This window comes from Neofelis nebulosa, chromosome 8 (assembly GCF_028018385.1).
Source record: "Neofelis nebulosa isolate mNeoNeb1 chromosome 8, mNeoNeb1.pri, whole genome shotgun sequence".
In the NCBI taxonomy this organism is placed as follows: Eukaryota; Metazoa; Chordata; class Mammalia; order Carnivora; family Felidae; genus Neofelis; species Neofelis nebulosa.
The window spans coordinates 118,900,242-118,917,014 of NC_080789.1; the positions used below are offsets into that span (position 1 = coordinate 118,900,242).

The 16,773-nt window shown below is 38.7% G+C and overlaps 1 protein-coding gene across 7 annotated transcripts in view; it reads right to left on the minus strand.

Moving 5' to 3' along the window:
• The window catches only part of MYO3A (myosin IIIA), a 254,494-nt gene that overhangs the window by 171,877 nt on the left and 65,844 nt on the right, over window positions 1-16,773 (minus strand). For all 7 annotated transcript variants that reach the window (XM_058681663.1, XM_058681668.1, XM_058681665.1 and 4 more), the window contains exons 7-9: window positions 15,456-15,601; window positions 12,789-12,854; window positions 7,410-7,565 (exon numbers count right to left, since the gene is read on the minus strand). In XM_058681663.1, coding sequence (XP_058537646.1) covers window positions 7,410-7,565; window positions 12,789-12,854; window positions 15,456-15,601 — 368 coding nt within the window. The remainder of the gene's footprint in view (window positions 1-7,409; window positions 7,566-12,788; window positions 12,855-15,455; window positions 15,602-16,773) is intronic.

The window sequence follows — 16,773 nt, forward strand, 5'->3', positions numbered from 1 at the left end:
TTACAGCCATTAGAGAAAAATTATCCTGCCCAGAAAATAGAGAGTAAAATGGAATCATGCATTGTATCACACTGAAAAAGCCCTATTATTATTACCTCCTACTGATTTTTCTTTCTCTTTCTCTCTCTTTTTTTTTTTTTGTAAAATCAAAATCCCATTCAAGTGAATTTACATGACATAAAGTCTTATACATAAATAACAAATTGACAGCTTGAACCAGGCTTTTAGAACAGAATGATTAGGTAAGTTTTTAGTTTTTCTTTCATTTGTTAATCCTTTGAGATAAGTCTCAAAGTTACCTTATATCCTGGTTTGAAGACCATATATGCTGGGACAAGTGAGGAGATGGTAAGAACGCCACAAAAACGGCCAGTGTTTTTGACCTAAGAAATAACTATGTTTGAGTTACTAAACTCTTACAAATATTCCTTTTTGCTTCTATAAAATTATATGCAAAACAATTTATACACATTAATCACCACTAGCATATTGAGGGTATCAAGTAAAATATTAAAGTTATTTTGCTTTGTATATACAGCAGAAGAAATTTTTAAGAGTAACATGTTAATAATATAGCCACCACAAAATGATATTATAATTTGGGATTTATCATTCAAGGAGGTGCTGGGCTAGGTTTTTCCTTTATTTGCAAGGAATGCAAATTATACCGTAGATAATATTTTTAGGTAAATGTTCAAGATGTATAAAAGAAAGAATTATAGAAACGTATTTCCATATTGCACATACTGGATATTCATTCAACACTTTTATACTAGTTCCAAAGTGTGAGATGTACTCAGGCTCAAAATACCCTTCCTCTGTAGGAAGAAAGTCCAAGATGGTTGCAAGAAAGGATTCTGCCTCATACACAAAAGCTGGAAGTGAGGGAGAAGCAAGTGTTTCTCACCGCATTCTTTCACCAACAACATGGACCTGTGACCGAAGCATGGGGAACCAGATGGTCTTGTAAGGAATTAGAATCTTGAGGGAGTGAGCTCAAGGTCAGTTTACAAATATTTTGAGGCAGTTGTGGCATTCAAGAAACCAGTGTTGCTGCAGGACATGTTGGGGTAGGGAGGGTGGGTATCAGAGGTGGCCTCTGAGCAGGCAGTTCTTGAGGGAGGCTATTTGAGGTTTCCTTTGCTTCAGCCTAAGCCTGGCTCTGCCTTCCCCTCAATTCTCTGAGCCATCCAGTATTTTTCACTCAATTGCTTTTCTTCTTAAATTGGCTTGTTTTTAGTCAAGAATGCTGAATAGTACATTTCAATTACAAATGACTTTCATCTATTCCCATTAAATCAGGCAATTGAGTACTTTGAAATTCTGCATTCAAAAGTAAAACTTTCCTTTTAAAATACCTTATAATTTAGGGGCACCTGGGTGGCTCAGTCGGTTAAGCATCCGACTTCGGCTCAGGTCACGATCTCACAGTCCGTGAGTTCGAGCCCCGCGTCGGGCTCTGGGCTGATGGCTCAGAGCCTGGAGCCTGCTTCCGATTCTGTGTCTCCCTCTCTCTCTGCCCCTCCCCCGTTCATGCTCTGTCTCTCTCTGTCTCAAAAATAAATAAAAACGTTAAAAAAAATTTAAAAAAATAAAATAAAATACCTTATAATTTAAAGTTCTCACTGATTCAGCCTGCACTTAACACTGTTCATTTAAGTCTTGTGAAAAATGTGTTCCCTTGGTTTGGAGCAGGTCACAGAAGGAGTGCCTGCAGGCATGCACACCCTGACTCCTCAGAACAGTTGAGTTAAGTTATGAGAGTGCCTTGACTTAACATAGAAAGTCCTTGTATCCATTCCACAGTGCCTCCAACAATGTCCCCTCACTATTATCAGGAAACTAAAGGACTTAGTTTGTGTTCAATTTATTGTAGGACAATCTTCTTTAAACCTGAATTGTGATTTTTAAAAAAGTTATCCAGCCAAATACATACATCAATCCAATTCCAAAGTGGATATCGTGCACAAAAAATGTCAGCTTTGAGTTAGCTACGTTGATTTGGTACAGTCAGATTTTGGATCAATTTTACCAATGTTGGGACCGTACCAAATCAAATAATTTAGCATGATCTTAAAAACTACTTTTTCCCAAGGTGTTGCCAGTGGCGTACCACAGCCTACCGTCCCCCTTCTCCCCTCCCCCTCCTTCTCCTCCCCTCTTCTCCCTCCCCCTCCTCCTCCTCCTCCTCCTTCTTCTTTTTATTTTTGTTTGTCTCAGTACATCTCACACTTCGGAACTAGTATAAAAGTGTTGAGAGCAGGAAAATATTCCCTCTACCTATGGCATGGAACTAAAATCTGTGGTCAAAAAGGTGTTGTGCATTAATGATTCAAATGCCACACCCACCCCCTCCAAACGTACACTTGTGAAAGATAAAATTTTTTAAAAAGATTTTTAAGTAGAATTAAAAAGACAAAGACATTCTTTAAAACAAGGTGAGCATTACAGTGGACCTAACAGGTCAGATATGCCCTGGGTGAGAGGACAGAAACTATAGGCTGAAATGAAGCCACCTGCAGTGAAGACCCTTATCTAGGCTGAGTAGAGAGAATGCAACTGAATGTGGGGAGGGGGTGTCTCTTACCTGGAAGAAAACACTGAAAAAATTCGGCATCTTCTTCCTTTTATGGAGCCAAGTGCCTGAGATGCCATGGGGTCTACTTCCTACTGGCTCTGTGGCCAGATCTGCAATATTCTCAAAGTCCTATCGGGCAGAAAGGCTTCAGAAGCCAGAATATAGCAAAGCAAAACCTCCAAAATAGGAGTAAAGAATGCAGAAGGAAAGAGAAAGCAGAGCAAAATCTCTCCCATTCAAGATGAGAGAGCAAACCAAAATTCTAAACCACAGAAGAAACCAAATATTAAGGAAACAAATGACCTCAATAATCAGGACAATTCACCCTTATTGAAATGCAAATCAAAAAAAGACTGTTACACAGTCTAGACTGTTACAGAGAAAAAGGACTGCATTCACAAAAAAGAAAAATATATTAGCTAGATATGAACAGCCAGATATAAAAGTCAGATATGAATAAAGAATAAATGTTTATAAAAGATGAGAAATTCTAGAAATGAAAAACAGCAGTTGATAGAAATATCAGCATGAAAAATAAGTATATAGGATAACTCTAGACTAGTCCTAGTTTAAGAATTAGTGAATTGAAAAACAACTTTGAAGAAATTATCCAAAATACAGGAGGGGTGAATAAATGAATGACAAACATAAAATAGAAAATATAAGACACATAAGGTATATTAGGACATTGCAATATTTATCTCTTAGAAGTAGAAAATAAAAAGCATAAGAGAGGACCAATATTTAAAGGAATAATGACTGAAAATTTTCTACAACTGAGTAAGACAGGAGTTTTCATATTCAAAGCATATTCTGAATTCTTTTTTAAATTTTTTTTTAACATTTATTTATTTTTGAGACAGAGAGAGACAGAGCATGAACGGGGGAGGGGCAGAGAGAGAGGGAGACACAGAATCAGAAGCAGGCTCCAGGCTCTGAGCCATCAGCCCAGAGCCTGATGCGGGGCTCGAACTCACGGACCGCGAGATCGTGACCTGAGCCAAAGTCAGACGCTCAACCGACTGAGCCACCCAGGCGCCCCCATATTCTGAATTCTTAACAGGATAAATAAGAATCAGCTTTGTGACTCAGAAACAGAAGTGTTGAGCCTAAAGCAGTACCCAATATACAGTTGTTTTCAATAATTTTTTCTTTATTTTGATCTCTGGAACTTAGAGCAACGTGCTTATAATCTAAACATTGTGTAGTTCAACCATTCCTATGATGCTTGGATGTTGGGAGACAATCCTCGATGGGTCTCTCACATTTCTGGATGTCCTATATTAGCCTTTTTCCCAGACTATATTTCCAATGATGCTTGTATTGTAAACAGTCTTGGAAGTTAGAGATAATGTCTCTCTACAGGACAGAAGGAGGTTGGGTTTGCTGAACAGGATAGTAAAGATAATGACTGCTCCAGGACAAAGTTTGGGCAGGTTTGTTAGCCTCTTCAAGGAGTGGTGTTTCCCAAGCTCAAGATTCCCAAACTGTGAGGCAAACCCACTGCATATACCTACCCATCCATCAGCCCTAGGACTTATGGGGCAAGGACAATGAACATGAATGTAAAACTCATGTTGCTGGCTTAACAAGAGTACTCAAGTCCTTTGTCTCTGATCCAGGAGTCTCATATCTCCTGCCAATATGCACGAAACTGGAAGGTTAACTTATTAGCTTGCAAATAAGGTAAAACCTCAAATTCTCTATAGTTCTTGACATAGTTCTTGAACACCTTGCACAATGTTGGTACACTTAAATTTCTGTTCATTTTGTTTCTTATTTGTCTGCTTGCTCTGGGAAGAAGGGGTTGTGGCCAACTATGGAACTGGATTCAACAAAGAAGAAGTGATAGACATGTATGAACCCATGGCCACCTCCTCACCATAAACTACAGGCCTGCATCCTTCTTTTCTGCAGTTCATTCCACTCACAACATAATGTTTCTTCATTACAGATATATGAGTGCTCTCTCTCCAGCAAGGCTGTAAACTCATACAGGCAAGGACTACTACCTCCAGAGAGGTCTACCATCATTACTCCATTTACTCATGTGAATAAAGCCTGGGCTTTGGGATCAGGATTTGAATCCCTGCTATGCCATCCATTACCTGGGCAGCCTTGTACAAGTTAATTAGCCTCTGCTAACTTATTTCTTCTCAGCTGTGAAAATGGGGCATGGGGTGTTCTAGAACATTTCACTCAGGGCTGTTGTAAATCACATGAGATAATATAAAGTCCTAATACAATGTCCCCTTTTAAGTCATGTACTATTTTCTACTCACTTTTCCCAACTTATCCCTAAATAGTGATACATTCCTGAGATGAAACTAATAGAATTCTCAAGAATAAACTGAAATTACAAAAGGCTACTCTTTGACTTAGCACTGTCTCTAGGAATTTATCTTTAGGAAACAACGGATTCATGTACAACTCTGTTCATTACAGTGTTACTTATTAGAATTAAAAACAATTACCAACAACCTAAATGTCTAATAGGGGATTATTTAAATCAATCACTGAATAGTCACGCAAGGTAATGTTCTGCAGCAATTAAAAAAAAAATCTGTCATAGGATTACATAGATTTAATGACATGGATATTCACTCTTCAGTGAAAACAAGCATGTTCCAATATGTATATCGGTGGAAGAGGATAAAGAGTCCAGAAATAAACCCACTCGTATATGGTCAATTAATCTAGAACAAAGGAGGCAAGAATATACAATGGGGAAAAGATAGTTTCTTCAATGGTGCTAGGAAAAGCTGGACAGCTACATGTAAAAGAATGAAACTGGACCACTCTCTTACACCATACACAAAAATAAACTCAAGATGAATTAAAGACCTATATGTGAGATCTGAAACCATAAAACTAAAAGATAACATAGGCAGTAGACTCTTGGACATTGGCCTTAGCAACATATTTATGGATATGTTTCCTCAGGCAAGGAAAACAAAAGCAGAAATAAACTATGTGGACTACTTCAAAATAAAGAGCTTCTGCTCAGCAAAGGAAACCATCAACAAAACGAAAAGGTAACTTACTGAATGGGAGAAAATCCACACAAATGACCTATCCAATAAGAGGTTAATATGCAAAATACATAAAGAACTTCTACAACCCAACACCAACAAATAATCTGATGAAAAATGGGAAGAAGGCCTGAATAGACATTTCCCCAAAGATATACATATGGCCAACAGACATATGAAAAGATGGTCAAGATCCCTTATCATCAGGGAAATGCAAATCAAAATGACAATGAGGTGTCACCTCACACCTGTCAGAATGGCTAGTATAAAAAGATAAATAAGTATTGGTGAGGATGTTAAAAAAAGGGAATGCTTGTGCACTGTTGGTGGGAATGTAAACTGGTGCAGCCACCATGGAAAACAGTATGGAGACTCCTCAAAAAATTTAAAAGGGCTATACTATACAATCCAGTAATCCCACTACTAGGTATTTACCCAAAGAAAATGAAAACACTAATTTGAAAAGATGTATGCACCCCTGTGTTCACTGCAGCATTATTTATAATAGGTAAGGTAAGATACGGAAGCAACCCAATATATATATATTATATATATATACCCAATGTATATATATATATATACATACACACACACACACATATATATATCTCCCCATACACATGGAATATTACTCAGCTATAAAAAAAGAATGAGACCTTGCCATTTGCAACAACATGGATAAGCCTAGAGGTATGATGTTAACTAAAACAAGTCCAGGGATGCCTGGGTGGCTCAGTTGGTTAGGCATCCAACTCTTGATTTCAGCTCAGGTCGTGATCTCACAGTTCATGAGATTGAGCCCCACGTGGGGCTTTGCACTGATAGTGTGGAGCCTGCCTTGGATTCTCTCTCCCTCTCTCTTTGCCTCTCCCTCACCTGAGTGCACACACACGCTCTCTCCATCTCAAAATAAATTCCACAAAAAAAAAACCTCCAACAGAGACAAATCCATATCATTTCACCTATTATGTGTAATCTAAAAAATAAAACAAAGAAACAAACAAACAAAAACAGACTCATAAATACAGAGAACAAACTGGTGGTTGCCAGAGGGAAGAGAGTATGGGGCGGGGGGGGGGCGGGGGTTGGGGGGGAGGTGGGGAATGGGCAAAATAGGCGATGGGGCTTAAAAAGAAAAAAAAAGCAGGCTACAGAACACATATAAATACTATTCCAATTTCTTTAAATGTATATCCATCATAAGATACTAAAAGGTTACAGATTAAAATGTTTTACTGATTGATTTTGTTATATACTTCCCTGTATCTTTTAAATCTATCTATATCTGTATCCCTGAAATAAACATACATACGATCTATAATAAGTAAAAAACACATCTGATATTATAAAAACTATACATAGTATCTTATTAGAAACCCAAATAGGAAGTAGGAAAATATTTAAAATGATTTTTGAGTATAGTTCAGCCTGAAAAAAATGATCCAAGAAATAATACTATCAGAATGTCTTGGAAGGCTTATGTTCCTTTTTAATCTCAAATCTAAGATACCTTACTTTACAGAAGAGCAGAAAACACAAGAAGATACATGCCAATACTAATCACCTACTGAAGTTTATATTCTTTATTCTGATAAAGTTGTTTAGAAAATGCGGCCAGCAATTACCAATACTGGGATGCAACTCAACATGTGAATTCACTTTTCATGTAAGTACCCCCTTATCTCCCAACCACAAGGAACGAATTTAAATGAGTTCTTTTCTCACCTTAACACCTATTACATTATAAAATTGTTCAGAGTCTTTAGAAGATGTTTGGAATGAAGATATTACTCGATTACCTGGCTTTTTCTGTGCCTCCCATGCCTTGATGAATATCAATGAATTCCATCAGCTGCTTCTGCAACATCACATCTTGGCCCTCAATTTGAGTAATGAATTTATGCTGTAAAAGATCTGATACTGTTGGACGCTTTTCATAATCTTTAGTCAAGCACCTGCACTAGCAAAAAAACAAAAACAAAAACAAAAAAAACCATGTAATTATTAGATAAGTTCGAGTTTTGGCATTATTATTCATCTTGCTAAGGACTATCATAACACAAGAGGACGAGGCTCCTCTCAAATGTTCATCCTGCAAAGCAGACCTCAAAAAAAAAAAGTCAAACTGCAATATGAAGAATGCATGTTTACAAAAGTGCACACATCCGTGAGCGATGACACTATAGTGATACCAACTTCCGACTAAACACTCCTCCCTAGTGCTCCAGCAAGCACGCTGGCATAGAGGTCATTAAATGTGGTCTCTACTGCAAAGTCTCCTTTACAAGCCAGGAGCTAAAGAAGGAAGCACTGAAGCCATTACAGTTTGAATGGTTATCTAAAATTAAAACAAACTTTTCCTTTTCCCTCCCACAATGCTTTTAAAGGCTTCTCAACTGATCTATTTCTTTCTATGTAATCAAGCTGTTAACCTACTTGAGAAGGCTAATGTGTTGAAGATGTTTAAATTCCACACCAGATGTTTTTGGAGAGCTGTATATGAAGCAGATTTACTAAGGCACACTGCACCTCTTGGTAGGTTCAACGGGATGAAAAAGGATGAGGTTCAACGGGATGAGAAAGGATAAAGGTAGTGAGAACACCTGAAGTAGCATCACGAAAGGGACATTTGAACAAAGGGGACATCTAATCAGCCATGACAGGTGTCTTCAAATATTTGAAAGTGGGATTAGACCAGTTTTCAGTGGTCAAAAGTGACAAAGAACCTGGGATCGATTCATGGAATTAAGAAAGAAACAGGGGCACCTGGGTGGTTCAGTTGGTTAAGCGTCTTTGGCTCAGGTCATGAGCTCACGTTTGTGAGTTCAAATCCCGCATGAGGCTCTCTGCTGTGAGCACAGAGCCTAGTTCAGATCCTCTGTCCTCTTCTCTCTCTGCCCCACCCCCACTCGCACGTGTGTGCTCGCGCTCTCTCTCTTTCTCTCAAAAATAAATAAAACATTTAAAAAAATTAAAAGAGAAACAGATTTCAGGTTACTATAAGGAAGAACTTTCCAACAGGAAGGCTTCTCAGACAGAATGGGCTGCACTGGGAAGTATGATTACCTTTATTGGACATGGTTACATACTGATGGATGGCCACTCAGTGTACATGTTCAAGAAGGATTTATGCTCTGTGTGTGGTTTGGGCTGTATGCTTTCCAGTATCCTTCCAACCATGAGATTCAGAGGAGCAAGACAACTGGTCAGAGTTGGGCTGACACTTGGGATACAGGAAAAGAAAGAAGAAGAAGACACCCATGCCTTGACTTGGGCAGTGGTGTTTCTAATCTGTACTGTTACTCCTCCTGGTATGATAATTTAGCAATTTATTTTCCTGGGCTTAAGCAATAACATATTTCCCAAGGATGCTAAAATACGCTAAGGAATAAGGATGATGATGTCCGAAAATAAGAACAAGTGCTCTTAGTTTTCATTTATTTTCATTTGTTTCATTAACAGAATGCATCGATTTCTGACATCTGTAGCACTTGTTCAATGTATTGAGTAGAATCACATATGAAATTATTTTATTCAAGTAAAACTGTATCAAATAGCTGATGTGAGGGGCGCCTGGGTGATTCAGTCAGCCAAGTGTCCAACTTCTGATTTCGGCTCAGGTCATCATTCCAGGGTCGTGGGATCGAGCTCCATATTGGTCTCCTCCCTGAGTGTGGAGCCTGCTTAAGAATCTCCCCCTCTGTGCCTCTTCCCAGCTTATACACTCTCTCTCTAAAAAAATTTTTTTAATATTTAAAAAATGTTCAAATAGCTGATGTGTGCCAGGCACTCTGCTGGACACTGGCATTACAATGACAAATATGGCATATTCAGTGCCCTGCAGTTACTTACTGTCTAGCTGGGAAGAGAGGCATCTAAAGAGGCAGTTAAATAAAAGTGGCAATGTTCCTAGGGGAAGAAGAAAAAAATACAGTGATAGCACACAGGACAGAATACTAACTAGCTGCCTAGAGGAAATCAGGAAATGTTTCTCAGAGGTGAAATTGTGTGAAACATGTCAAAATCAACAAGTTCATTCAAGGAGCTATGCGAAAGGACTCCAGACATGGGGCACCCTTCAATGTTACCAGCGATTCTCCCAAGAGATGTGTTTATTAAATATTCTGCAGTGTATGGTGCATACTCAATAATAAGGGCTTATGTGAAATTTGGGGAACAAAATGGACTATCAATCCTTGGATTTTCCACAACCCTTAAATCTAAGCCTCTTGTCTTTACAGGAACGAGCAGATATTCTTGGTAGAAAAACCAATGATTGTAGTATGTGTGAGTATGACTGGTTCCTCTACTTTCTTTGCCGTTTCCACATTTTCTGAGTGTTGTCTGACACACCTAATTTTTTCTTTTCAAATTTTTATTTAAATTCTAGTTAGTTAACATACAGTGCAATATGGGTTTCAGGAGTAGAGTTCAGTGATTCATCACTTACATACAACACCCAGGGCTCATCATAAGTGCCCTCCTTAATACCCATCACCCATCTAGCCCGTGCCCTGCCCACCTCCCTCTGTCAACACTGTTTGTTCTCTATCTTTAAGAGTCTTCATGGTTTGTTTGCCTCTTTCTTTTTTTCTCCCCCGGCATATGTTCATCTGTTTTGTTTCTTCGATTCCATACATGAGTGAATTATGTAAGATTTGTCTTTCTCTGACTGACTTATTTTTCTTAGCATAATACACTCTAGCTCCATCCATGTTGTTGCAAATGGCAAGATTTCATTTTCATGGCTGAGTAATATTTGTTGTATGTGTATATGTATGCGCGCACACACACACACCACATTTTCTTTATCCATTCATCAGTCGCTGGACACTTGGGCTCCCTCCACAGTTTGGCTATTATTGTTGATGATGTAACACACCTACTCTTAATGTCCTCTCTCTTCGAATTACAAACTGCGTCATCCCTTACCTTATTATTACTACTGTTACTACTACTACTATTATTATTATTAATTTATGGTGAAAACATAGTAAGACTGTGAAAACAGGTTTGTGGGGCAGATATGTAGAAATCATTCACTCATATCTTCAAGTCAACTGTCCGAAGGTGCTGCACTTGTGTTAAATATTTGTCAAATTAAAGATGTTCACTGAGGGGCACTGGGTGGCTCAGTCAGTTAAGCGTCCAGCTTCGGCTCAGGTCATGACCTCGCAGTTCATAAGTTTGAGTCCCGCATCAGGCTCTGTGCTGACTGTTCAGAGCCTGGAGCCTGCCTCACATTCTGTGTCTCCCTCTCTCTCTGCCCCTCCCCCACTCACACTCTGTCTCTCTCTGTGTCAAAGATACACAAACATTTAAAAAACTGTTAACTGACATCCCCAAAGGCAAGGGAATTAAAAGCAAAAATGAATTACTGGGACCTTTTGAAGATAAAAAGCTTCTGCACAGCAAAGGAAACAACCAACAAAACCAAAAGGCAACCAACAGAATGGGAAAAGATATTTGCAAATGACATATCGGACAAAGGGCTAGTATCCAAAATCTATAAAGAGCTCACCAAACTCCATACCCAAAAAACAAATAACCCAGTGAAGAAATGGGCAGAAAACATGAATAGACACTTCTCTAAAGAAGACATCCGGATGGCCAACAGGCACATGAAAAGATGTTCAATGTCGCTCCTTATCAGGGAAATACAAATCAAAACCACACTCAGATATCACCTCACGCCAGTCAGAGTGGCCAAAATGAACAAATCAGGAGACTATAGATGCTGGCGAGGATGTGGAGAAACGGGAACCCTCTTGCACTGTTGGTGGGAATGCAAATTGGTGCAGCCGCTCTGGAAAGCAGTGTGGAGGTTCCTCAGAAAATTAAAAATAGACCTCCCCTATGACCCAGCAATAGCACTGCTAGGAATTTACCCAAGGGATACAGGAGTGCTGATGCATAGGGGCACTTGTACCCCAGTGTTTATAGCAGCACTCTCAACAATAGCCAAATTATGGAAAGAGCCTAAATGTCCATCAACTGATGAATGGATCAAGAAATTGTGGTTTATATACACAATGGAGTACTACATGGCAATGAGAAAGAACGAAATATGGCCCTTTGTAGCAACGTGGATGGAACTGGAGAGTGTGATGCTAAGTGAAATAAGCCATACAGAGAAAGACAGATACCATATGGTTTCACTCTTATGTGGATCCTGAGAAACTTAACAGAAACCCATGGGGGAGGGGAAGGAAAAAAAAAAAAAAAGAGGTTAGAGTGGGAGAGAGCCAAAGCATAAGAGACTCTTAAAAACTGAGAACAAACTGAGGGTTGATGGGGGGTGGGAGGGAGGGGAGGGTGGGGGATGGGTATTGAGGAGGGCACCTTTTGGGATGAGCACTGGGTGTTGTATGGAAACCAATTTGACAATAAATTTCATATATTGGAAAAAATAAAAATAAAAAATAAAAAAATAAAAAACTGTTAACTGAATTTCCAAATAAATAATGTTCGCTAAATTTCAAATACATAAGCATTTTACCTGTACAATTATCTGATTCATTGATTGCAATGAAAATTCCCTGATGGTGACAAGAATGAGAGGTGCAGATAAATGAAAGGTTAAAAAGCCGATTGCATAGATGATGGTTGGGTTGAGTGTGTGGAAGATGCTAAGGGCACAGCTTGCAAAAGGCAGGTGGACAGAAGGATGTGTAAACGGACAATGCAACTTCAGGAGCATAGCTATGGTTAAGCAAAGAAACGTGACCCTAAGATCATTATTAGAGCAATAATGAATTCACTGAACATTCAGAAGAAACGTTTTTGGTTTTGAAGAAAATAATAGAAACTACTGGGGCTATTCAATAGATAAGACATAAAGAGGAGATTCAGAAGCATGGAGGAATGGTTGTAAAAGGCACATTTCAAAGTTCTAGCAAGATGGTATCTCTCTCTCTCTCATTTTTTTTAAGACTCTATTGTTGGGGCACCTGGGTGGCTCAGTGGGTTAAGCATCCAACTTCCACTCAGGTCATGATCATACAGTCCATTGAGTTCGAGCCCCCACATTGGGCACTGTGATGACAGCTCAGCCTGGAGTCTGGTTTGATCCTGTGTCTCCCTCTCTCTCTGCTCCTCCCCCACTCACACTCTATCTCTCTTTCTCAAAAAAAAAATGTTGAAAACAATTTTTAAAGAAAGACTCTGTTGTTACTCACTTGCTAATGAAGTCATTGAATTCTGCTGACCATATCTCAGGCTGCCTTAGATGGGGGGGTGGATTCCTAGAAAAATAAGAACCAAGGTTGGATTGTGCACGTTGGTCAGTCAGTGCACAATCAGAGCTGGACAGACTAATGCGTTACTGCAGTCAGAGGTTCTGCCAGGCATCATCAAGCAGGGCCACAATTTTCCAATTCAAAGACAGATAATTAGTTATTAATCATTCTTTATATAAAATGACAGCTTGTTTCTCTGAATGCACTTAATAGATGACCCAATTTTTCTAACTGATAAATTTTTTTCTTTTAAGGAGTCTTTCTGCTTTTACCTGAGAGCCCTATGGGGAAACATCAATAATTTGGCAGAATAGAAACAAACAATGAATACTAGAGATTTTTTTTTTTAACTCTGAGTCCTGCAGAAGCCTCTGAGGAATATCCAGGGTACAGAGAGATAGCCTCAAAGGTGTGCTGTTCAGAATATGAGGGAGACTGTGGCAGAGAGGGGCATTAATAGGATGCCTTTAGGAGTTGTTCTGTTGCTTCTGGAAACAAGGTTACAAAAGTAAGGAACTGGAAAATATGATTAGCTATAAAGCTCTGAATGCCACTTAAAAGATTTTGTTATTAGTTTCTCTTATTTTTAGGCCAAACAAATCTTTTCGTTTTTGGCCTGTTCAGGAATACAAAGGCACATCACTTGGAAATGAGGCTGATCTAACTCTGTAATCAAGCAGCATTGATCAACCATGATGGCTGAACTTGCTGAAGTACTGCCTTACGCTAATTCTAACAGCTCTTTGTTTTCATTAGTAGAATGGAAACACTTTGTCTTCAGTTCTGCATTACTCCTTAAATAGCTTATAATGAAATTAGTGTACAGTTTGTACAGGCTCATTAAAGAAAAGTGCAGCCACTCATCTACCCTAGATCATGCCTAGGGCTCATTGTACAATTCTTAGGGCCATTTGAAGACTGCTGATTTGCACATTAAAAGAAGTAATTCTTTTCTCTGATGGTCTTGCTTTGCTTCTCGTCCTCCTGAAAATTTCCTTTCTAAGAGATTTATTGGCTTGCTTTGAGTATAACAAAGTTTCGATGATTTGAGAACACTCAGAACAAGGTAGCTTTTCAGATCCCTTCCCCCCCCCCCCCCCCCAATTATTTCTACAGTTAGTATTCTAAGAACTTCATGTCAGAGATATACTCTGACATGTTGGCAGAAGTAAGGAGAAATAAGGAAGAGAATGTAGTTTCCAGAAGCACCTTGCTCACAGGTGCAATAAACACGAATGGTGGTGTCATTCCTCCTCCATCTGGTGTCATTACCAAGAGTAATAACATCCGGCTAACAACCTTGGTAGTTTAAACCATAATTAAAATGGCTCAGGAAGTACAGTGCTTCTTACACACTGAATGACAGTAGGAGTTAGGAAACATAGATTTTTTTTTTTCTGTTTTCCTCAAATTTAATGAAATGGCTTAGACTTGGCAGAGAGCCGGTTTTCTGTTCTTTTTTGTAATCTTGTTTCCCCTCTTACCGAATAAGCAGTATATTTTACAAGTAAGTTAGACCCGAGATTTACATTCACATTGTTACGTAAAGGATGATAAGGCATTATATTTCAGAACATGTATATCAGACAGGAAGGTCAAAGATAAAATTAAAAACACACTCGAATTCTTTGGTCTTCTACTAATTTAAATACATGCCAAATGTCCCAAATGGACCCATTTAGACATGAATACGACATATTGGCATTATTTCTTTAGGACTGGAGAACTGCGCCCCAGGGCTTTGCATATATGATTCTCATGCTATAGGCACTAGGGTGACAAGATTTGTTTAATGGAGAGTGGTAACAAGCTATTTAACATACTACCCTACTACCCTGCCCTAGACCCCTTTCATCACAGGCCCTGGGTGTGCACTCCATTAGAATTATGGTACCAGGCACAGTCTTTAAGATAGTCCTCAAAAGGTAACATATTTGTATTAAAAACAGGCAGTCTTTTCAAATCAGGTTTTGGCAATATCTAGGAACTAGCCAAAACATGTATAAAATAGTGTTTAATTAGTAATACGATAAAAAGGGGAAAATTTGTCAATATACACACTGAAGGGGAGGGGTCTACGTAGATAGGAAAGTGCTTTCGTGGCTCCAAAGAGATTATTCTAAAGTTACTGTTCTATGTTAATATGTTCAAAATATTAACAAGTTCAAAATCATTACTATTTTATCAGTCAAATCTGTTTATAATTTTATTAGTAATATCATTTTAAACTTCCAAAGAGACATCTTAGCAAGTAGTAAAAAATTACTGGATTGATAGAGTAAAGCAAAGCAAATCACTGTTGCATTGACTATGGCCCAGGGCCTTCCTGACAAATTTGGGAGTGGATCAAGAGTGAAAGGAACTGCTGTTTTCTGAGATCAAATCCTCCAAAAAGGAAAACACACTGAGTGTCAAGAGAAAGATCTTACTTAGACCAGGAAAATGAAACCATTGAATAAATACAGTGTCGCAGAATAGGCAGAATGATATTCCAGGCCACTGTGCTCCAAAGTTGCTGAAATATGTTGAATATTTCCATGATGAGCACCACTGGCTTGGGGAAGAAAGACAGGCTACAGATACTGTACCCCATGTTCATCCTCTGACCTTGGTATTTTGAAGAGTGCTCTCATAGGATGCAGGTCGGCCAGTGGAGGATCTCCATCCCCTAGCTCGATGGCTGTGATCCCCAGGGACCATGTGTCACACCTGGCATCATAAGTGGTATCCAATTGCTGTTCACATGCAATCACCTAGTAGAAAATAGGGGGGAAAAAAGTGAAGTTTATGACTTTAGCAAGCATTGTAGCAAAAGTAAGCATAAAAGTCCCCAAATTATATTAAAAATTCATGTGACAAATATTCACAGTATTAGTCATAATAGCCCCAAAGGGGAAACAACCCAAATGTCCATCAACTGGTGATGGATAAACAAAATATGGTATATGCATACAATGGAATATTATTCAGCCATCAAAAGGAATGGACTATTGATACATGCTACAACATGGGTAAACACTAAAAGAAAGAAGCCAGACATGAAGGCCACACAGTGTATGACTCTATTTACATGAAATGTTCACAATAAGCAAATCCACAGACAAAAAGCAGATTAGTGGTTGCCTAGTGTAGGAGCGCTTGGGAGGAGAGCTTGGGAGTGACTGTTACTGAGTAAAGGATTTCTTCTAGAGGGAAAGAAAATGCTCTAAAACTAGATTCTGATGATGGTTGCACAACTCTGTAAATATACACCTAAAAGTAATCAAATTGTACATGTCAAATAAGCTAATTATATGGTATGTGTATGTGAACTTCATATTAATAAAGCTGTTAAAAATAAAAAACACATTCATATGAATTTTCTGTTCTATTGTGTATCTTCAACTTCCTTAATATAAAAATGTATTTTGCCCCACCATATTTTTTTCATTATTTTATGGCTACATGGGATCCTGGAATATCTCACCAAAGGCTTGGGTGAATTTATGCCCCAATTTGCCTAAGACATTGTTGGTTTTATGCTTGCTTTCCTAGAGTCATTATAAATATCATCCCCTTTCTCTCTGCAAAGTGTCATGGCTTGTAAAAAGTATATGTTCACCTATCATGGTCACTATTTCCCTTGTGCCCTCCATCCTGACACACACGGATTTCAGTTTGGAAAGGATGGTTTTATGTACCCAACAACTGCTACCTTTGATCTAGAATTTAATTTAAAAATATCAAATCAAGGGGTGCCTGGGTGCCTCAGTCAGTTAAGCGTCTGACTTTGGCTCAGGTCATGATCTTATGGTTCATAGATTCAAGCCCCACATTTGGCTCTGTGCTGAAAGCTTGGGGCCTGGAGCCTGATTCGGATTCTCCCTCTCTTTCTGCCCTCCCCTGCTCATGCCCTGTCTCTGTCTCTCAAAAATAAACATAAAAA